This window comes from Bubalus bubalis, chromosome 11, assembly GCF_019923935.1.
Source record: "Bubalus bubalis isolate 160015118507 breed Murrah chromosome 11, NDDB_SH_1, whole genome shotgun sequence".
Taxonomy (NCBI): domain Eukaryota; kingdom Metazoa; phylum Chordata; class Mammalia; order Artiodactyla; family Bovidae; genus Bubalus; species Bubalus bubalis.
The window spans coordinates 90,379,151-90,402,548 of NC_059167.1; the positions used below are offsets into that span (position 1 = coordinate 90,379,151).

At 40.9% G+C, this 23,398-nt stretch overlaps 1 protein-coding gene across 2 annotated transcripts in view; it reads right to left on the reverse strand.

Annotated features, from left to right (window-relative positions):
• The window catches only part of HACD3 (3-hydroxyacyl-CoA dehydratase 3), a 28,548-nt gene extending 5,860 nt beyond the window's left edge, over window positions 1-22,688 (reverse strand). The window contains exons 1-8 of one of the 2 annotated variants that reach the window (XM_025296312.3): window positions 22,395-22,688; window positions 16,213-16,255; window positions 14,060-14,133; window positions 12,975-13,139; window positions 11,315-11,366; window positions 8,263-8,373; window positions 1,270-1,397; window positions 748-860 (exon numbers count right to left, since the gene is read on the reverse strand). In XM_025296312.3, coding sequence (XP_025152097.3) covers window positions 748-860; window positions 1,270-1,397; window positions 8,263-8,373; window positions 11,315-11,366; window positions 12,975-13,139; window positions 14,060-14,133; window positions 16,213-16,255; window positions 22,395-22,481 — 773 coding nt within the window. In that variant the 5' untranslated portion in view covers window positions 22,482-22,688. The remainder of the gene's footprint in view (window positions 1-747; window positions 861-1,269; window positions 1,398-8,262; window positions 8,374-11,314; window positions 11,367-12,974; window positions 13,140-14,059; window positions 14,134-16,212; window positions 16,256-22,394) is intronic. The other variant, XM_006050202.4, reaches the window with a different exon arrangement.
• Between the last annotated feature and the right edge of the window lie 710 nt (window positions 22,689-23,398).

A 23,398-nucleotide genomic window follows, 5' to 3' on the forward strand; every position in this document is an offset into this window, starting at 1 on the left:
CCATCAGCAGATGAACGGATAAGGAAGTTGTGGTGCATATGCACAATGGACTATTACTCAGCTATAAAAAAGGAACGCATTTGAGTCAGTTCTAATGAGGTGGATAAACCTGGAGCCTATTATACAGAGTGAAGTCAGTCAGAAAGAGAAAAACAAATATTGTAACTTAACGTATATATATGGAATTTAGAAAGACAGTACTGATGATCCTACATGCAGGGTAGCAAAGGACACACACATGTAAAGAACTGACTTTTAGACTCGGGGGGAGAAGGTGAGGGTGGGGTGATTTGAGAGAACAGCATTGAGACATGTACATTACCATACGTAAAACAGATGACCAGTGCAAGTTCAATGTATGAAGGAGGGTATCCAAAGTCGGTGCTCTGGGACAACCCAGAGGGACAGGGTAGGGAGGGAAGAAGGCGCAGGGTTCAGGATGGGGGGATACATGTATACCTGTGGCCAATTCATGCTGAAGTATGGCAAAAACCATCACAATATTGTAAAGTAATGATCCTCCAATTACAATAAATTAATTAAAAATAAAAATTTTAATTAAAAAAGTATCTTTAATGTTTTAATTAAAAAAAAAAACAAAACACTGTCTCAACTTTGCAGAGCACATAGATGCAGGCAGAACTCCACACATGAAACTTTAATCTCAAATAAAATGAGACTCTGGATAAGACAGTCTTATCCACAGTAGAAGGAGCACTCAAACACCATCCTGGCATTTGTACCCACCTGAAAATTTCAACTGTGCTCCATATATAAAACACAAAGAAAACCACAGCTTTGTTTTGCATCTCTTCCATGGTACCAAAGATGATAAACAAAATGAAGTTTCTTCCAAGAAGCTATTAAAAAGACCCAAAAGAGAAAAACAAGTTTTAAAATACATTCTTAAAAGACAACACATAAATGTGTTATCTGAAACATAACCCCATTAAATTCAAGGTAAATAGAAAAAGACTGAGAACAACTTAGAACAAGTTTAAGTACCAAGTCAGTACCAGTATTACAGACGCGTGTGTGTGTTCAGATAAAACACTGCTATTTCTCTGCAACAGGTAGAAAAGTTAAAAGTACCCAAGCCAGTACCAGTATTTCTGGACAGATTTTGTGTGTGTGTATTCAGAGAAAACAATGCTACTTCTCTGCAAACAGGTATTTTTACTCATTGAAACGTCTCAGCAAAGTGTGGATACCTACTAAATAAACATCGAAACCCTGCATTCCCCACCCTTGAGCTCAACTGTTCAATACCTGGAAAAGAGAAGGTACCACTGGTGTCTTAGTGACTCCAATTGCTGCATTGATAGATTCCACGGCTGCCAGCATGTGGCAAAAATACATCATGTCAGCCACAGTGTGGAACGTGTCATAGAAGGACTCTATGGGACAAATACATATTAAAGGTAAATCAATTGGTAAATGCCAACACAGAGGTATTTTGCAATCTTGACAAGTCTTTACATGAAATGAATTTTAGGAAAAGTATGATAAACATTCAGTCAGATTCAAGTTTACTACTCAACTAAGCTGGAGGGGAGCAGGACTCCATGGGCCTAATTAGTAAATTTTATTAGTTACCAGTAAGTTAACACATAAACCTTGTATGCCCTTCTCAATTTTAAAAGGCAAGAAAAAAAGCATACCTAAATTTCACTCACTTATTATATGCTGAAAAATCTATGTATCAGGCACATTGGTAATTATTTTCAGATCCATTATCTCATTTAATTTAAAGGTAAAACTGTATTACATATATTGAATGAAACCTAGCTTTTTAAAATATCAAAACTATATAATCATAAATACATGCAGAGGTACAAAAGTACTGAATAAAATTAACTTTCAAAAACCTTAATTGTATTTATATATTTAATCCTATTAATTCTCATTCTTAGAACATATCCTAACTAAAAAATCTAAAATGAAAAAGAATAAAAGCTTCAGCAAGGAGATTGTTCTCTGAAATGTTACATATTTCTAAGTGCACTAAAACAGAAATGATCTAAACCTACAATTATGGAAAGTCTGAGTAAACTACAGTATATCTATTTCATGGAATATTATATAATAAATTAAAATGAGTTATTGCTTATATGAGGTCAACAATTGTGGTATCAATTTGGAGTGGTCCATAATTTAATATCCTTCATTTTTTATACTGATCCTCACTTGACATCCCGAATTCTTACATTCCTCTTTGCAGTGTTTCTCAAGCAGGGTACCACTGACGTTTTGAGCAAGATAGTTCTTAGTCCTGCATATTGTTAAGGTTTAGGATTCTTGTCTCCCTGCCTATTAGAGTAGAGTCTTTAAGAAATGGCAGAGTTAGGCAAGTTACCAGTAAAGATGACACTGCAGGCTCCTCAGAAGAATACAGTTTAAATATCAAATGAATAAAACAGGTCCTGGCAAGACTGAAAACACTCTCTAATCGCAAAAATGATCCACTATACAATCCTGCTACAAAGTCAAATGTGAATACACCAATGCTATGCTATGCTAAGTCGCTTCAGTCGTGTCCGACTCTGTGAGACCCCATAGACGGCAGCCCACCAGGCTCCCCCGTCCCTGGGATTCTCCAGGCAAGAACACTGGAGTGGGTTGCCATTTCCTTCTCCAATGCATGAAAGTGAAAAGTGAAAGTGAAGTCGCTCAGTCGTGTCTGACTCTCCGCGGCCCCATGGACCGCAGTCTAGCAGGCTCCTCCGTCCATGGGATTCTCCAGGCAAGAGTACTGGAGTGGGGTGCCATCGCCTTCTCCGGAATACACCAATGAGTAAGTTCAAAATTTGATTATTTTCTTTGAAGAAGTAATGCAAAATTACAATTTAAATTTTGCTATAATATAAAAAAATTTATTCATAATTTTAAATGCCCCTTGTGAAGACAAAAATCACAATTTTTTTTTCACCATTTGCAGTGAAATTCTGGTATCTTTCTTCAAGAGATTCACTTCTTAATTTTTTGGACAAATTATCTTTGACAAATGAGGTTCTCCATTATTTTGAACTAGAAAATTGTGACTTAAGATTTGGAATATGGTAAATAAAAGTAGATCTTGTTGCTTTGTATCTGATTTTATGGGAAATTCATCCTCGTTTCAATTCAGGAATAAAAATCTGATTTCTAAAATGACTGTTATAAAGAATATTAATAACACTAACATGCTTATAATACTATTTTAAAAACAAGATGCAAAACTGTATACACAGCATGATGATAGTTTTTAACTGCAGGAGAAAAAATAAAGACTAAAAGGAAATGTATGGAAATATTTAAAGTGATGGACAATGGCTTATTCACCTCCCCTTCCAGGCCCCCCACACCTCCTCCCCAGTTTTCTCCCATTTTCCAAACTTTCTTAAATTGCTCCATTTACTTTTTAAAATTTTGTATTAATTTATTTATGGTTGTGCGGGGTCTTCATTGCTGCCCGCGAGCTTTCTCTAGCTGCAGTGAGTGGGGCGCCTCTCCTTGTCGTGTGCAGGCTTCTCGTTGCAGTGGCTTCTCTTGCTGAGGAGCCCGGGCTCTAGGTGCACAGGCTCAGTAGCTGTGGCGCATGGGCTTAGTTGCCTGTGGCATGTGGGATCTTCCCAGACGAGGGATTGAACCCACATCCCCTGCATTAGCAGGCAGATTCTTAACCACTGGACCACCAAGGGAAGCTCCAGCCCATTTACTTTTATGATCTGAAAAAAATTTTTTGAAAGTACTAACAAGGCACTCGTGTTAATGGACAAGGATTTAAATAATGGTAGTATAAAACAGTACACTCTTTCTGGGCAGTATACTTCAGAATCCTTAAAAGTAATCTGCCCTTTAGTCTCATAATTCTTCTTCAAGAACTTTTCCTAAGAAAGGTACATGGGTTTATTAGAAAGATATCTAACAAAGTGCCAAGAATCCATCACTCTGATGGATGGAATTACAGCAGAGTTTAAGTATTTAAGTAATTAACACATTTCTATAATTAGAAAAAAAGTTTATTTAATTAAAAAAAAGTATTAATAGAGAGACAGACATCAGTTTCTACAAGTTTGCTATTTCCTTAACATGAGTTCAGCTTATACATGTTTATGTAAATAAAACAAGTACATGTGTAGAATTTGCCGTTCACCAACACCTTTTATTCAAAAAGAGGTAACTGCAAAGGACAAACTATGACCTTTGGTACCAGGCCCAAGTCCTTACTATACTTCTGAGGACTGATAAGAGAAGAATTTCAACAGCAGCTCCATTCCAATAGGTGGTTAGGAAGGGGCTCAGAGTCAAAACAGAAATTACAGATCCAGGCAGCTAACTTTAAACACACGACCCAGATAATTTAGTGGCTTTTGGAGTGGATCACCTAATGGCTAGCAGGCTCGCACAGGAACATTCAGAACCAACACAACTATGCTAAGTTAAATAAGTAATTCATGAATTGGAAAGTCCCTGCTCATTCTATGAAACTTGTGTTAAATCCATACTAGTAAGAGCTACAGATCTAAGAACAACTGTCCGAGACTTCCTTTGCTTCTTTAATTAACCATCAGTGGACTTCTGGTTACACATGACTATAAGATGCTAGGCATTTGGGAAATTTTTCACTAGCCTACTACTGTGCTTTGCAGAAATCCAAGGAAAGACTGGAAAAACACTGTGCACTTCATTCTAAAGATTCTGGAGCTAACTACAATTCATCTTTACAAACCTCAGGGGGGAAAATTTAGGGCTGAAGAATAAAATAGTCTACAGGACTTTTTCTCTTTTTAAATACTTTCTTATTTTCCACTATGCTCATTTTTTCCCTCATATTTACTTTACAAAATAAAGAAAAATTTTAAATGATCCATTCAAGCCATTTGAAAATGGTGCCTTTTCTTCCAATCATTCCACATTTATTGGTTGTTTTCTTTCTCCTTTTTATATTGGTGTGAACAAACTGGAAGAACAAGTTTGTATGTTACTTTTTTAGTCTTTCATAAGTATTTTTCCATATTTTACAACCTCTCTAAATACTTTACATTTGCTTCACAACATTCCACCGAGTGAACAATCTATAGCAATCCTTCACTCATGGACATTTACATAGTGTCTAATTTGTCACTAATATAAATAATGCCATAATGCTTATTTTTTATAATCACTTTTTGGATATGAATAATTAAGGTTCTTGATGTTGCTATTGTTGTCGCTATTCAGTCATTCAGTCATGTCCGACTCTTTCCGACCGCATGGACTATACAGCACAACAGGCTTCCCTGTCCTTCACCGCCTCCCAGATTTTGCTCAAACTCATGTCCATTGAGTCGGTGATGCCATCCAACCATTTCATCCTCTGTCATCCCCTTCTCCTCCTACCTTTAATCTTTCCCAGTATCAGGGTCTTTTCTAGTAAGTCAGCTCTTCCCATCAGGTGGCCAAAGTATTGGAGTGTCAGCTTCAGCATCAGTCCTTCCAATGAATATTCAGGATTGATTTCCTTAGGACTGACTGATTTGATCTCCTTGCAGTCCAAGGGACTCTCAAGTCCTCTGCAACACCACAGTTCAAAAGCATCAATTCTTTGGTGCTCAGACTTCTTTATGGTCCAATTCTCACACTCGAAAAACCATAGCTTTGATTATACGGACCTTTGCCAGCAAAGTAATGTCTCTGCTTTTTAATATGCTGTGGTGGTGGTCATAGCTTTTCTTCCAAGGAGCAAGCGTCTTTAAATTTCATGGCTGCAGTCACCATCTGCAGTGATTTCAGAGCCCAAGAAAGAAAAGCCTGTCACTGTTTCCGTTGTTTCCCCATCTATTATCTACAGGAAGTGATGGGACTGGATGCCATGATCTTAATTTTTTGAATGTTGAGTTTTAAGCCAGCCTTTTCACTCTCCTCTTTCCCTTTCATTAAGAGGCTCTTAGTTCCTCTTTGTTTTCTGCCATAAGGGTGGTGTCATCTGTGTATCTGAGGTTATTGATATTTCTCCCAGTAATCTTGATTTCAGCTTGTGCTTCATCCAGCTCAGCATTTCACTTGATGTCCTCTGCATATAAGTTGAACAAGCAGGGTGACAATATACAGCCCTGACGTACTCCTTTCCCAATCTGAAACCAGTCTGTTGTTCCATGTCTGGTTCTAACTGTTGCTTCTTCACCTGCATACAGATTTCTCAGGAGGCAGGTAAGGTGGTCTGGTATTCCCATCTCTTGAAGAATTTTCCAGTGTGTTGTGATCCACACAGTCAAAGGTTTTGGCAAAGTCAATGAAACAGAAGTAGATGCTTTTCCAGAACTCTCTTGCTTTTTCTATGAGCCAACAGATGTTGGCAATTTGATCTCTGGTTCCTCTGATTTTTCTAAAACCAGCTTGAACATCTGGAAGTTCTGGGTTCACGTTGAAGCCTGGCTTGGAGAATTTTGAGCATTACTTTGCTAGCGTGTGAGATGAGTGCAATTGTGCAGTAGTTTGAGCATTCTTTGGCATTGCCTTTTTTGGGGATTGGAATGAAAAACTGACCTTTTCCAGTCCTGTGACCACTGTTGAGTTTTCCAAATTTGGTGGCATATTGAGTGCAGCATTTTAACAGTATCATCTTTTACGGATTTGAAGTAGCTCAGCTGAAATTCCATCACCTCCACTAGCTTTGTTTGTAGTGATGCTTCTTAAGGCCCATTTGACTGTGCACTCCAGGATGTCTGGATCTAGACGAGTGATCACACCATCAGGGTTATCTGGGTCATTGAGGTTCTTAAGTACCTTACAAAATGATTTTCCCAAAGAGCTGTACTTATGCACCCTCCCCAGTAGCCACTGTTGTGTTTATTTTAGCACGTTGTTTTCAATTAGGCTCTTTCAGAACTTTGCAAAACTGATACATAAAAAATAGTATCTTTCATTTCCTTCACCATTACTGAGTTAAACATTTTGTTGTATGTTAAATTAGTTTTATTTCCTCTTATGAACTGCCTGTACATGATCTTTATCTATTGGGTAGAGTTTTCACATTTTAAAATCAATTTTATAAGTTGTTTATATGTAAAAAAGTTGCCAATATTTGTTACAATTTTTCACCAACCCTCCATCCCCATTTTGCTCATCTCAATATGCTTTTCATCTTTCATGTTGTTTTGCACGGATATTTTTAGACACAGAAATTTAGGCATTTTATGTGGTCAAATACATTGACCTTTTTCTTTATGATTTCTTCTATTATTTTTAAAGTTAGAAAATCCTAACCCTTCACATATGATTTTCATAAACATTTATTTATATCTTCTATTATGACTTAACTTTTTGATATATGACTCCTAAGTCTTTTGGGGGAATTTTTTTTTTTCTTTATATACAGTGTGAAAAGAGTGAAACAGATTATCTGCCTCACAAATGAAGCCAATTTTCCTTGGGAACATTATTAGATAGATTTCCCATCTAATAGAAAAAAATGACTGGATAATATTTTCCTTTCCATTGATTCAAAATTCCTTTTTACCATATACATAATCTGAATATATATTATATATTACATAATATAATATTGTAATAATAATAATATATAATGTAAGAGCTATTTTTGAGCTACTTAATCTGCTCTATTAATTAGTCTATCCTTATACTAATACTATACTATTTTAATAATATTTTTTCATAGCAGATAGAGAAAATCCTCTCCCATTACTGTTTCTTCCTTCAAATTTTACTATTTATGGTTCACAATAAAATTTCAGAATACTTTAGATCACATTCTCAAAAATGTTCTATTGTCATTACTTTGGCCAGAATTCTGCTAAACATACAAATTAACTTAGCAAGAACTAATACCTTTATGATAGTCTTTTCATTCAGTTTCACAACAGTCCATTTAGTCTATTTAGGCTCCAAAGGAGTGAGATCCCTTTAGGACTTTGTGTAACTTTGACACTAGGAGTATCTCATCAATTTAGTTAGTTATAAACGAATTATCAAGCAGTGAATAAGAAAGGGATTTTAGTCCAAGATGTACCTCTAGCTAGCTGGGTGGATGTGGACCATTTCTTTGACCATCTCCAAATCTGTTTCCTCACCTATTAAATGAACAGAACATCCAGGCAGCCTGTTTCACAAGGTCATGGGAAGTGAGAGCTGCGAACATACAGTGAGAGGCCTGAAGTGCTACATAAACATGGTGGGGGTGGAAGGGGTTGGTGTGGCAGGCTGAAAGGCAGAAAGTGTCACTTCTGAACAGTGGGCCAAACTACTCAAAAAAGAAAACAAGCTTTGAAACTGTGTACTTGCCTTTTCCCAAGATAAAGAATCTCACGGTCATGTTCACAAATATCCAGGAGAATCCCAAGAACTGCACTAGATTATACATGAACAGGTATCCTTTCTTCAAGCTTGTAAGAGCTGAAAAGCAAAGAAAGGCAGAAAGATGTTAAAAGTAGTAGTCACAGCAGGAGACAGGTATGTGGGGTTTACCTGGATGACTGCATCCCTCTTTCGTACGTGGGTGCCCTAAGCTCCTCAACAAATACCCGGCGCAGGTCTGCACCAACCAGGCTCTTGGTCCCATAGAAAACAGATAAGCAAAATTATAAGGAACACTGTAGTCCAAGGCATACCTTCGGTGGTCTTTTCCCTCACAGTCTTGAAGGGTTAAGTATACAGACTTAACAAATCCAAGAAGGAAAAGGAAAAATTACATCTGGCAAAGAATAACTGACTAGCTAAGCAGGCATTATAAGGAAAGGAAATAAAGCTATATTCAGTCCTTGCTCCTGTCATCTTAATATAATCTAGTTTCTTCTTTTTTAGAATTTTTTTAGGGCATATAGGTCAAACTACCTCAAAGAAACAAACTGAATTAAAAAAATCTAATATTTGACCATGTATCCATCCAACCAAACATTAAGTGAACACCTACAACATGCAAGATACTGTGAGTGGCATCACTGAGCTTCCAAGATGGTTAAGACATGATGCTCCCCTCAGAGAGTTTACAATCTAAAATCCATATTTCAAGATTGAGAGTGACAGGTAATATCCTGTGAGAATTTCAAGGTGAGAAAATGACTTTAGGCTGGAGAAGCATGTATCAGGCCAAGTCTACATGGATGAGATGGTTATCTAATCAGGGCTTTGGAAGATGGAAGAATGAGGATATAACCAAAGGCAGAAAACTGCAAACCAAGAAGAAGGAAGGAGAATAAAGGTCATTAACTTTGCAGCCTAAGGGTTTTCGAAGACATAGCCAATAATGGAATTAAGGGAAGAGTAAGGAGCTTAGACAGAGTCATGGTTGAGTCAAAGGAGTAGGGCACAGGAAAGGATAATTCTTAAGTAGAGCTTTGGAGTTCAGGTTTTGCTGCTACACATTTATTCCTACCTACATATTTTTATAGCCACATATCAGTGTTTCTATAGAGATATCCAGCATAGACACTTGGTTGATGCTCAAATAATCATACTTGGTATGTCCAATCAAAAACAGCCTTATCTCAAGGGGTCAAAAAAGTCATACTTGTAGCAACATTTAACAAATTAAAATTTTTTTATGCAAAACTACAAAAATGTATTACATTTCCCCATTTAAAGAACTTTATTAGATTTTATGAATTTAGATAAAACTGCTAAAGCTTTTTCTAAGATCATAAAATAATCCATACATAAGAATTTTTACATATTTCAGAAGTTTATCCCTCTGGACACCAAAGGTGGCCTTTTTATGTCATTATCCTTCATCTCCACTAGTCCTCTCCCTTCGGCTTTTCTAAAGCAGAAAATTCCTCTAAATTAGTGGTTATTCAAAATTTTTTTAAAGCAACAATTGTCTTTTCCATAAGAAATGTTATGGACTTCCATAAACACTTCCATAAGAAGTGTTATTCAGGACGCTAATACATAAAACACAAAAGCCAAGCTGCTCTAATTGAAGTGGACCTGCCTGCTTGGCCTACCTCTCCAAAGCATCTCTGGGAATCCCTGGGGTACCATGGTACATAGCTTGAAAACAACTGCTCTAAAATTTCCCCTTCAGTCGTGTCTGACTCTTTGCAACCCCATGGACTACACAGTCCATGGAATTCTCTAGGCCAGAATACTGGAGTGGGTAGCCTTTCCCTTCTCCAGGGGATCTTCCCAACCCAAGGGTCGAACCCAGGTCTCCCACATTGCAGGCGGATTCTTTACCAACTGAGCCACAAGGGAAGCCCAAGATACTGGAATGGGTAGCCTACCCCTTCTCCAGAGGATCCTCCCAACCTAGGAATCAAACCAGCGTCTCCTGCATTGCAGGAGCTATCAGGGAAGCTATCAGGGAAGCTCTTTCCCTACTCGCTGCTGCTGCTGCTGCTAAGTCACTTCAATCGTGTCCGACTCTGTGCGACCCCATAGATGGCAGCCCACCAGGCTCCCCCGTCCTGGGATTCTCCAGGCAAGAACACTGGAGTGGGTTGCCATTTCCTTCTCCAATGCATGAAAGTAAAAAGTGAAAGTGAAGTCGCTCAGTCCGACTCTTTGCGACCCCATGGACTGCAGCCTACCAGGCTCCTCCATCTATGGGATTTTCCAGACAAGAGTACTGGAGTGGGGTGCCATTGCCTTCTCCGTTTCCCTACTTATGGCATGCCAAATAAGTTCCAATAAAACTTGAAAAGTTTTTGATTTTGGACACATGAGGAACACTTATTCATTCTGCTTTTCAGCATTAGTTTTGTATAGACCTGCATGGTCCTCCAACTAGAATGGATAAGCTCTTTGAGCACAGTACTCTGACGGATCACTGGCTCCAAAGCTCAAAGGCCTAGGACAATGCTTTCCATAAAGCATGAATTTAAGAGCTGCTGAATTTAATCTATGATACCCAGAAGATAACACACTTGGACAGACCTAGAAGTAGAACTGAATTTTTAAAAGGTTAATGAACAGCAGGACTATACAGAATACTTTCCATCTTTAAGGCTGACAACAACAGCCCTTATGATCTCAGTTAGGAAAACAACACCAGACTGGAAGAACTGTAGTCATGGACCTATGCAGTACTTCCCAGGTCTCTGAAGGACTTGCTGCCACCTAGCACCCTACTAGGCCAGTCCAGGAGGCTGAGGTTCTTCCATTCTGCTACATCAACCTTGGTGTACTCAGATGATGTCAGGCCCTCAACAGCAGTGAAACATTAAAAGTAGGTAACACTTGAGATGCGGGTTTGCACAGCTTAAGTGTTGGGCATTAAGGATTTCTCACAAACTCATCCGCCCAATACAAGCCCTCCTGCCGTTTCACACTCATCCACACTCCCATCTCTGTCACAAGTTAACTGGTAACTACCATAGCAGTAGGGGCAACTTACTTTCAGGGGAGCCTTGGCTTTCGAGTCTGAGTTTATTTAATTGTTCTTCTTCCTAGAATTTGGACAGAAGTTTTCCAAGAACACAAGTTAGACTACTGTATGGTACAGAGAACTATATTCAATATCCTGTGATAAACCATAAGGGAAAAGAATATGAAAAAGGATGTGTATATATGTGTTTAAATTAGGCACTCTGCTGTACAGCAATAATGTATTTAACATTGTATTTTAATTATACTTCAGTAAAAAAATAAATTGAAAAAACAAAAAAACACAAGTTAAAATTCCCAGATGCTTGCAGAAGCCCACATGAGAGATAAATGATCTGAGTCCTTCAAAGCCACCTCCTCCTCCAATTGTGTTCTCACTTCCTTGGGAAAAATGTCTGAACTCACGGTACTAAGGAGCCTGACTCCTTACTGGGTAGCACCGGCACTACAGAATGGCCCATCCAGGGCTCACAGAATTCAACCAATCAGCTGGCTTCCAAACTACAAAGTGGGCAGCCTTAACGTCTTAAAGCTGGAAAGACGTCTAGAAAATCTGTCATGGTTGTAGAAACAAAACAGAAATTTAAGACAGGAAATAGATTGCTACTTCATTTTTTAAGACTTCGATAATTTTCTAGAAGCTAAAATCAAATCTCCAACATTAGTGTGAACTTATATTAGGATAATATAGATGGATATATATGGAAATACTTATAGGTACATGTATATACATGGACTGGTATACACACATATATTTCCTTGTGCTGTCAGCTGAGAGAACCTAAAAGTAATACCTCAGTAGCAATGAGCACACTTAGCACCCAGATCACCCAGATCCTGGTTTCCACTATCATCCTGCAATGAAAACAACAGGCCTGGGAATATACAAGATAAACCTGGAGCAGCTTACAGTGCCAGAAATTAAGGATGCACTTTTAAAAAAAAAAGGCCCATGATGATGGAGCTGTGTCAAAGGGACACAAGAGCCAACTGCAAGAGCTTCCAGTGGCCAAAGATAGAACAATATGAGCAACAAGATATAAAACACAGTACTGGATTACAGCCCAACTATAAAACAAATCTGTTCTGATATAAATAAATGACAATATCCATACTGATATAAATAAATGACAATAAATAAAGGAGAAAAGAAAAATCTCCCATGCAGAATTCCAAATAAAATATGCAGATACTCCACCCTAAGAATGGGAAGCAGAACTCCTGGCTCATTAAGTGTGAACTGTGCATAGTGACTTCCTTCCAAAAAAAAACAGTAAAGAAAGGAGAAGAGTAACATTATAGTAGAGAAACCATACAGTGGAGAAACCTACCAAAAATTAACCACATCCAGGTGAGCAAGATTAACATCAACAGCTGTAGGTCATGTTGAGAGTATTAAAACCTTGATATGACATGATAAGAAGGCCTCTGTGGCCTTCCTACCCAAAACCCATCACCCTAAGCCAATCATGTGAAAAACATCAAACAAAACCCAACTGAGGAACAGTCTACAAAATACATGCCCAATACTTCTATAAAACCACGTCTCCAGGTCATTCAGTGAATTTATATTTTTGTCCTTATTCTATCAGATCCTGATAGATATCTGAGGTGGCCCAAATAACTGGGGTTCCTCATGACTTCTGTCTAGATCCCAGATCCTTACTGACCTTGGCTCTGAGCTCCATTTCAGCATCAGACTCGTCCAGCCAACGATCAAAGTCAGGGGCCAAGAACAGTGGGCGCTTCTCCTGCTTGGTGAGTCTCTCCCACCATTGACTCTCCTTCTTCTGCACGGTGATGTTTACCTGCCTCTGGGTCAGCTTGTAAACCGGCTAGGAGAGAAAGAACATGAGAATGCCCTTTCCCATCAAAGAAGCTGCATGGTACTTACTGCCGTTCCTTCTCAGTTCCTAAAAGTCCTGGGGCAAAGAGAACATCTAGACCAAGGGCTGGCATGAGGAAGAACGCCAAGAACAGCAATATCTTGCTCCGGTTCCCTCCCCATCCCCTGCCCCACTGGGGACACAGGAGGAAAGCCAGACAAGAAAGGCAGATAGTCTTGATTATCTTGGTAATTAGCATGAACTCCCTACTAATTAGAAATTAGCATGAACTCCCTACTGGATCTACATCATGCCAGGCTCTACATCCAACCGCCTTCTCAAGGGCACCACTGCCTTCCAAATCTTCCCATGAAGATGATTCAATTCAAATGGTCAGTGGTTTCCAGCATCTAGAAAGGCCTGCATCAAGGCCAGAACTGTACTGTATCAGTTACAGCTTTTTTAAAAGCAGTCTTTCACTACAGAGCCTTCTCAACTAAACTCAAATTCTTAGGGGTGCTCCAGCTCATTATTTCTTTGTATGGCCTCTCTCTTTTCCTCCAAAGCAAGTCCCAGACGGCTGACTATTAAGAAACCCTTAAACCACTGCTGACTATTAAGAAACTCACAGCTGGAAAGAACCTTAGAGATCCACTTAACCCAATCCTCCATGTAACATATGAGAAAACTGAAATGCAAAGAAGTGAGGAGACTTCTTCACACCACTAATAATGACAAAGCCCAGATTCAACTCAGGTTCTCCAATTTTCCTCTTACTCTGTGGCTAATACCTGGGCTCTGTTCCAAACAAAAGTATATTCTGCTTAGGTTTATCTTCTTCTTCCCCATAAGGCTTGCCCCCCATTTCACAAAACTATAAGTATTTATTTCTTAAAATAGAAAGGGAAGTAAGGAAGGAAAGAACATACCTCTGGCTTCACAAGGTCTAAGAACTCCAGGTGAAATTCATAAACATTGTCTCCTTTGGCACCATGCCCCTGAGCTATAAAGAAATGTGGGTTGCTGTGAATTTGAGCAGAGCAATGCCATTCAAATGTTAGCTTGGTGCAGTTCTTTCAGAAGTATGAAAATATTAATGGGTCCTGCCAAGTGAGTTGGGGCTTGCGAGCAGAGCTACTCAACAGCTAGATGAAAGCTAAATCCTCGGCAAAAGTTTATCTCCTTATGACTTCCTGGTGATCAGTTCCAGAATATTTAATCTTCTAATGAGGCCTCAATGATCGCCGGTATAAATAACAGATACGCAAAAAGAATACAGAAAGCACAGCCAAAGATAACACTCTATATAAATTTAACGTTCACACTTACTTTGGCTCTGAATCCACAGCAGAGAAAAGTCAAGTAGGTGTATTCTCTTGACTGCAGTTAAGGAAAGCTGCAGGGTACATGGACCCTCTAATGTACCGTCTCAAAGAAAATTCTCAATTTAACACCTTCCAACCAGAGATGGGAGACTTTCCAGGTGACACCAGTGATAAAGAACCTGCCGGCCAGTGCAGGAAACATAAGACATGGGTTTGATCTCTGGGTCAGGAAGATCCCCTGGAGGAGGGCGTAGCAACCCACTCCAGTATTCTTGCCTGGGAAATCCCCTGGACAGAGGCGCCTAGGGGGCCACAGTCCATGGGGTCACAAAGAGTTGGACACGGCTGGAGCGACTTGCACACACAACCAGGGGTAGACAATGGAGCAGGTGGCTGCTCCTTTAGCACATTCCAAATGGAATAAAAAAGAGAAATAACATTTTTTCAGCTCATTCCCAAGAGGACAAATGGAACTAGGAGGAAAGACCTCAGGTTGACCATCATGCCATTCCTGTGCCCTGACACGGCATTTTCCCCCAAAGGCAGCAGTTGCCATGCCTAAAAGCCAGTGACTACAGGATGTCCCTGCCCTCTAACTCTTGGGATTATCTTTCCTCATCTGATCATGTGTGGAAGGACTTGCCTATTATGTGCTACAGGTAGCTAGTCTCTAAGACCACAAATTCCTTAGGGTAGGACAGTCTAGAAAGCTCCACATGGCAACATACACGTTTATCATTTTAATTTCCTTCCAAATGCTGAGCTCCCTCCAAAGTCTGAGCCATTACCACCATGGCTCTCACTTGGCAAAGTAGATTCAAAAGCCAGGCTGTGCTTTCACGTAAGTATATTAAGGTAGATGGAGTCTCATATAAGGTAGAAACTTCGATCTCCCATAACCCCAGTCACTTACTAATGACATTCCAAGGAACCAGAATAGAAAGACAGCAGGGAGAATCCCACTCCACTGGGTATCAGTACATCCCGACCTACCCTCTTAGGCTCAGCAGAAAATCTGCTGATGAACTAAGAAGGAGATGGAGGTGAATTCACAGAATTAAAGACTCTCAGAGCTGGAAAGGCTTCAGATATCGTCTAAAGTACAGTGTTTATTAAATTGGTCTGTAAGTATAACATCAGGGAGCCACAAAGTCTTGTTAAGAAAATTTCTATTTTTGGGTTTTGTTCTAATATTTTTAAAAAGAAGCATATTTGGAGTCATCTAGATAGCTACCTTATAATTAAGTAATACTTACTTATACGAGTTCAGCGGCTGTTTGCCACTGCGTTCACAAGTGTAATGGAGTCAAATATCACTTACAGTGACCATACTTAACTCTTAACATGTTTCTCAACCTAGGGTCTGTGGCCCTAGAGGATCCTGTAGATATATGTTCAGGTGTCCTTGGATCTTCAAGTTTAAGAAACACAGATTATAAACCAATACTCTATAGGCCCACAGAAATCAATAAGTTGTCCAAAGTAGTAGCAGAATTTTAAGCTAAAAGATAAATCTCCTGATTTCTAACCTAGGATACCATTTTGCTATATCTCCTGCCTTTCCCAGGGGAAAGTGGAATGTTAAATTACTGAGCTCTCTGATCATATACCTCAAAATAATATACTTTACCCCACGAGTATCAGAAAGGTGAACATCAATAGAGAGTAAGTAAAATAAACAGATAAAGATAAAAAGCAACCATCACAATGTCTCTTTAACTGTGTAGAAGCCTGGGAACCTTTGCCCAGATACTGACCTTTGAAATGTAGCACATTTTCAGTGATGCTGATGGCAGGATTCTGTGGAAAGAGACCAAGAAAGCAAGAAGGACATTTTAATGAAGAGAAAAATCAAATTAAAACCAGTGGCTTACTTCCCTCCCTACATCGTTCCACGCTGGGGACTCGACCTTCCTGCCCTGTGCTTCCTCCAGAGAATATATTTGGTCATTTACTCCCATCTCTGTGGAGGGTTTCTCTGTATCTATCTGTACACATGGCAGATTGCAGGCTCCCGCAAGAAGGACCCTAAACTGCTCTTCCGTGAAGAGCAATCATATATTGAATCAGTCCATTCTGCTCATGGTCAGTGGTAGATGGTGCCATGTGAGGTGCCATGGGGGAATACACGGATCTCTAAGACTCAGTCCCTGAGCTGTGGAGGCAGGGAATCTGGTAGAACAGATGAGTCATATCCTGTGAGAAGAAACAATATAGTATCAAGTAACATATGCTCAAGACCAAAAGAGTAGAAAAAAAACAGTTAAGTGTTACGGGAGTTTAAGAAAAGAGTGAGTACACCAGGAACAGAACCGTTGGGAACAGCCTTACCAGGAGGGACACCCATACCGCATCATGAAAAACAAATTAATCCCTGTATGTTAAGTGAAGGGCTGTAGATTACAGGCAGTTGGATGAAAATGAAAATGTGCAGTCCCTTAGTCTTAGGCTCCACGCTCTCTTAACCTCTATCCAAACCAAGACTAGAAGAGATGGAAATTCTCTAAATTGTTCATTTACTCCCAGAAGTTGCTATGTGCCTTTTAGCAACTTAACTCTTTTTTTTTTTTTCCCCAGGGGATGAGAAAATTTGCATCCTAACTCCCAGATCAAAATTAACAGGCAAGCAGCAGCATGTTTCCAATGCCATAACTAGTTCATTTACTCTTCTTCTGTAGGCTCTGCTCTCTGTTTTCCATCTTGCATCAAAGAAAACAAGACAGAGAGAAGGTGAAGGGTATGTTTATTCTAACAGTGGGAGCCTAAATGCTTCACTCATAGCCAAGTGTTAGGAAAAGGGGGAGCATGAAGGCTGGGTGAGGGAGCTTTTAAGCCAAGAACCTCCCCAGTGAAAGTACAGACTTGAGGCTGAGAAGCTCACCCACAGGGGCTAATAAGCCAGATGATCTCTGTGCCAGGGAGAGGGAATTAAGGAACTTCACCAAAAAAAGTTATACTTTCAGGGGCATGGTTCCTCTATAAGGGAAGCAGGGTTTTAGTGTATTATCATGAAAGCCTGCGTTCTGGGATGTCTCAGTGGTACATTTCCTATTTAGGTCACTTCTTTGCCTACTCTGTGTTCCCCATATCCTAATTCACCTGGAAAGGAAAAAAGGAGTCTGGGTGGGGGGCTCAGTTTATTCTCCTCAGACACAAGATGTGAGCAGCCAAGGTTTAAGCTCTAGACACAGCCCAAGGCCTGCAGTTCATTAAGCATTCTGAGTCAGATTTTAGATGCTAACTCCTTCCCTGGTAGCTCAGTCAGTAAAGAAACTGCCTGCAGAGCAGGAGACCAGGGTTCAATCATTGGGTCAGGAAGATCCCCTGGAGAAAGAAATGGCAACCTACTCCAGTATTCTTGCTTGGAAAACCCCATCGACAGAGGAACCTGGTGGGCTACAGTCCATGGGGTCTCAAGAGTCGGACACAACTTAGCAACTGAACCACCATCAACTCCTACCCAGCGGTACATGGGCATGTCAGGTTCAGCTTCTCCAAAGGTGTTGGTAATTAAGGAAGATATTTCAATTAAAAAAAAAATTTGCCAGAAACAAGCTCAAAACTGGGAAGGAAGAGACACGGAAGTGATAAAAAAAAATTAACATCTATGTCTACAAATGAGATTGGCCTATAATTTCCCTTTCTTATAATTGCGTCACCAAATGAACTAGAGAATGTTCTTTCTCTTTTCTGGAAATGCAAGTATAAGTGCCGTGGTTGCCACCTGCAAGATGCCCCCCCATGATCTTCTGCCCCTGGTATTTATACTCTTGTGTAATCGCCTTCCAAATGACATCAGGAATCTGTGTAACCAATAGAACACAGTGGAAATGAACCATGTGACTTCTCACGCTAGGTCATAAAGGGCACTGAAGCTTCCTTCTGAGCTCACTCTGGGAAAACTCAGACACGGGGGCATGAGAACACTCAAATAGCCCCACGTATCCTCTGTGGAGGATTAACTCATGGATAACTTGCCAATAAGGTGAGCAGCACATCCTTGAAGAGTCTACTTCAAACTCTTCAACCTGTCAACCACAAATGACATCCGAACAACCACATGAGAGATCCCAAGCCACAACACCCAGCTGAGTCTTTTCTGAAGGACTCAGAAATGGAGGCATTGACTTTTGTGTATGGCATAAGACAAGATCTTATTTTATCTTTTTGCCACTTGGATTACCAATAGTCCCAACATGATCTCCTGAATGGTTCACCCTTTCCTCCATTAATTTGTAAAGCCACCACTGCGGTTCAATAAGTTTTCACACATGGGTAAGTCTATTCTGTTCTATTGCTCTTTGTGTTTCTCATCTAAGGTTTAGTATCACAATAATAATGTTTTACACTTGAGTAGCACACCAGAATTCACAAAGCACTTTCAAATCTATTATCCAAGTCAAGCCTCAAAACAATCCCGTGAATTAGGTGTTATTATTCACATTTATTTGTATGAAGAGACTGAGGCTCACAAAGGTTAAGTTAATAATCCACGGACACCAGATATTAAGTGGAAGAGTAAGGAACCAACTCTTTCCACCAGACTCTCTATTAGATAAGGTCAAGAACAGCATCTTTCCAACAGCTCCCAAACAAAGCTAAACACACAGCCCTCATACAACTGAAATGAACAAAAACCTCGAAAAATGAACAAATGCTTTAACAACTATGGTTGTTGGCACAAATCTGTCCTTCATGCTTATCCTGTAAACCAACTTTATTCTGAAAGCAACCGTGCCTTAGCCCCAATGGACTTTCACTGGTGTCTTTGCTACTGCTTACCTCAAACACATAAACAGCTGCTGACGAAGCCTTTTTCTTCTCACCTCAGTGGTGGTTTCTCATCAGGCTCTAGCTCTACCACTCCAAAGATGGAGGAGAGATATGAAACCCTGACAGTTCTCTGTATCTCAGGAAGGGAGCATGTCTGATGCCCTCAAACTGGCAATACTGAAACTCACTTACACATAAGCTACAGAAAGCAGGGGGCGATAGAGAACTGTCCGAAAACCCAGAACCCAGCTTCATGCAGGTACTCCACAAATGGTCTTCATTAAGCAAATAAACGAAACACTTCATCCCAAGCCAGAATCACCAGTTCCACAGGCCATGCGTGGAGCAATTAATTGAGAAGTTTTTAAAAAGGAGCAGCCCCTGACATTCAAAAGCTGGCCTGACATTCACAGCTAGGACACGTTACTCTGCTATTACACAAGAACAGAATACCTCGATAAAATGAGATAAAGACATTTCATAATTCTGTGCAAGCACAGACAAAAACATGGCCACACTGCCACTCACAAAACATCAGTTACCCTGCCCCTCGGCCAAAATACGTGACTGCCACTTCTCTACCAATTAGTTTTATTCTTGTTCTAATCTCTCTTCCCTATATATGATTTATTCAGATACTCAACCATAGCATCGGTCCTGTTTTCTCACAGCATCTAATCTAAAGTGAATCCTTGCTTCCTTAGTCTATCCCCCAGTCTCCAAAGTCCAAATCCTATAATCAGCTCTAACGTTCTAAAGAGCTAGCCCACAGGGTATGCTCTCCCTTGCTGTTACGAGCAATAAACACAACTTGTTTAACTAGAGGTGTGTTCTTGGCAGTCTCTGGTTATAGGGCACTGACTCCTAAAACAAATCAGATGATCTGAAAGTCTATGCCGTCCTCTTTCCAGAAAGTTCTCCCAGTTTCAGTTTGACAAGAATACTTCATCTTATTTCTGTAAAGTGAAAGTGAAGTCACTCAGTCAGGTCCGACTCTTTGCAACCCCATGGACCGTAGCCTACCAGGCTCCTTCGCCCATGGGGATTTTCCAGGCAAGAGTACTGGAGTGGGCTGCCATTTCCTTCTCCAGGGGATCTTCCCAACCCAGGGATTGAACCCGGATTTCCTGCATTGCAGACAGACGCTTTACTGTCTGAGCCACCAGCGAAGCGACAAAAGAATTAATAAAATCCACCAGGTAATTAATAAAAGAGAGGTAACAGATTCCTTTAACACCAGGGACCTGGTTTAATACTCAACCCCAAATCTATAAATAAACATACTCATGCACAGAATTTTTTGTTTGTATATGATATCCTTCCTTCTAGATAGAATACCCTTGGAAAGCTGAGTCTGTCTGACTCATCTTTGTAAATCTGTAGTATTTCACACATGGTAGGGGATTTCTTTTATGAATGATACTGACATGTTACTTTAAAACTAATGGTAGCACCAATGGATGCCTCAGAATTACAGACGAGAAATCCAGGTAAAAAAAAACTCAACTGGGGACAAAATATTTATTTTTTTCCCTAAAAATAAAAAAGGATTTCTCTTTCCAAAAGAAAATCCCATTTTTTCCCTCCACCTTTACATTTCTTTAACTATAATATATTCCAAACGCATACGTTCATATTTGAAAATATACCAAATACAATTAACACATATGTTCATGTTTCTTAACTAAAAGGTTTATAACTTTCAGGAAAAATTTAAGTGTGATGCTTTCATTTGCCCAACAAATTTACATTTTTTTCCCCCACCAACACCACCCTACCTTCCCCAAAAACAGCTTTTCTGTTTGTGTTTCAGAAGTACGCCAGGATATCACATCCTTATTACAACTAGAGAGGGTCTCTGAGTTTAACTGGTCTACAAAATGTTTAACTGAATACCTAAGAGATATTGCCATGACACAAGGTCCATACTTTTCTCATTGATTACTGTTAGAATTCTCTCTAGAAAGAGACTTTGATCCCCATCTACAAAGATTTTGCTTTTTTCCTTTTTTATTAAAACACCCTGAAGCAGGGTAGAGGAACACCGCACAAAACATTTATTCATCCTCTGAGGTACAAGTACAATTCAGCCTGGTTTAACATATTAAACGACACAGCGTGCAGTGCAACAGCCTAAAGCATTCTGGCCAGTACTATCTTTCAATAGGAAAACAGGTTTATATTCCAGAAGCAAAGACTGAATTCAACAAACTCAAGTCTACAATCAAAGATCACCTATACTTTGCAAGACAATATGCCAGATGGGCCGACAGACTGAATATAAACGCCTGACTCCGAGGCAGAGAGAGTTAAGCCGGAATGAAGGAGGTTATAAAGTGCCATAGATGTCAAGGAGAGTAGGCAGTAAGAACGACTACAGAAAGAACATTCCAGACTACAAACTTCAGCTCCTCAACGATGGGAATCCTGGATGGTTTTCACAGAGACAGAGGGGTACATAGGTCCTGAGATGGCCACCAATTAAGAAGCCTCAGCTTGTTCACATGCAAGTCAATGAGATCAAGCATAAATGCTCAATGTGAGTTAAGATAATTTTGAAGTTCTGCATGCAACTCAGCAAACGAGCCCACAGTCTTCAGAAGAGGGGGGGAAAATCACTCCTTCGGGGTCTTCTGGACTTTAAAATGAACAATGATTTCCATCACTGAATGGCTAGGAGGTGGGTGTGCCCCCCTCCCCCCGCCCGAGGCAGCCGCGGGCCTCTTGAAGGCCCGAGGGGACCGCTGGACCTCTAAGACCAGCGCTGGACGTTCAGCCGCGGCCCGGCAAGCCGCTGTCACACTGTATCTCCGACCCAAAGAGCTCATCCCACGCCTCGAGGGGCCTCGGCAAACCCGAATCCAGACAGCCAGGCCTCCAGGGCCAGGCTCGGGCTCCACCAGGCCGCAAACTGCGAACAAAGAGGCTGCTGGGGCAGCCTCTGTTGCGCGGGGCTCACGCAGCACCCAAGGAACCTGAGCCTTCAGGGGGTCGCGCCCGGGGTCTGCCTTGATGAGGGGCAGCCCGTGCTCTGGCCTGGCAGCCCAGAGAGCACCGCGTCCTGGATCCCGTTGACGCGCTGCTGGCTCTCCGGAAAAAGGGGACGGGGGTCCCAGCGGGTCCCCAGAGCCGAGACCCGGCGCACGTCCCGCCGCCCGGCCTTTACCTGCACATCACTCAGCTCCACGCGCAGATACAGCTCGTGGTGCCGCTGAGCCCAATAAACGTGAGGCGTCAGCACCTGATTCTCCATAACCACACTGCCCAGAGCGGCTCGCTGCGCCTCGCTGTCTCAGGTAGTGCGCGGCTGGAACTGGTCAGACGAAGGCCGCAAACCCCCGAGCTCCGAAGTGCCGGCAGTCCGCAGCCTCCAGACGACCCACGCTCGCGGGCCGCGCCTGCGCAGTGGTGAGCGAGGGGCCGCGGCGCCGGCTCCGGGCCTCGCGGCGAGCCGGGTGGGGGCGGGGCGGAGGCGGGATGGGGCGGGCCACAGGAGCGTGTGGCGCCGCCGCTCGCTGCGAACGCCTCGGGAGTTGGCTGGAGTGTTGTCGTTCCCTCTTACCTGCTGGAGGACGGTTAAAAAATAAGCGTAGAGGGAGGAGGGTTCAGGATGGGGAACACATGTATACCTGTGGCGGATTCATTTTGATATTTGGCAAAACTAATACAATTACGTAAAGTTTAAAAATAAAATTAAATTAAAAAAAAAAAAGCCTCTTGATGAAAAAAAAAATAAGCGTAAAAACTGAAAAACGCTGGAGACTCATGAGGAACGATTAGCATAGAGAAAGGACTTGGGATTGGTGTATCTGGAAGGTTCCTCCCATTTGTCACTCATTAATTCAACATTTGTTGAGCGTCTGCTATGTGCCTGAGCTGCAAAGATAAAACACAGAAGCTTCAGGAGTAAGTCACAGTACCTGACGTCTTGAAACCCTCAGTCTATTAAAAAAAAAAGCCGCAGGGAATTATAGACATAATAAGTATGATGATGGTTATAAGGGAAGCGGTGGGAAAGCTAGGAAGAGGACGGAAGAGTGTTCTAAGAGAGGAGAGTAGCCTTAAAGGCCAAAGATTTCCAACGCTGTCCCATAGAACTTTACACGTAGATATGGAAATATTCCATTCTGCGCTGTCCATAACGGTAGCCACTGCCCACATGGGGCTTTT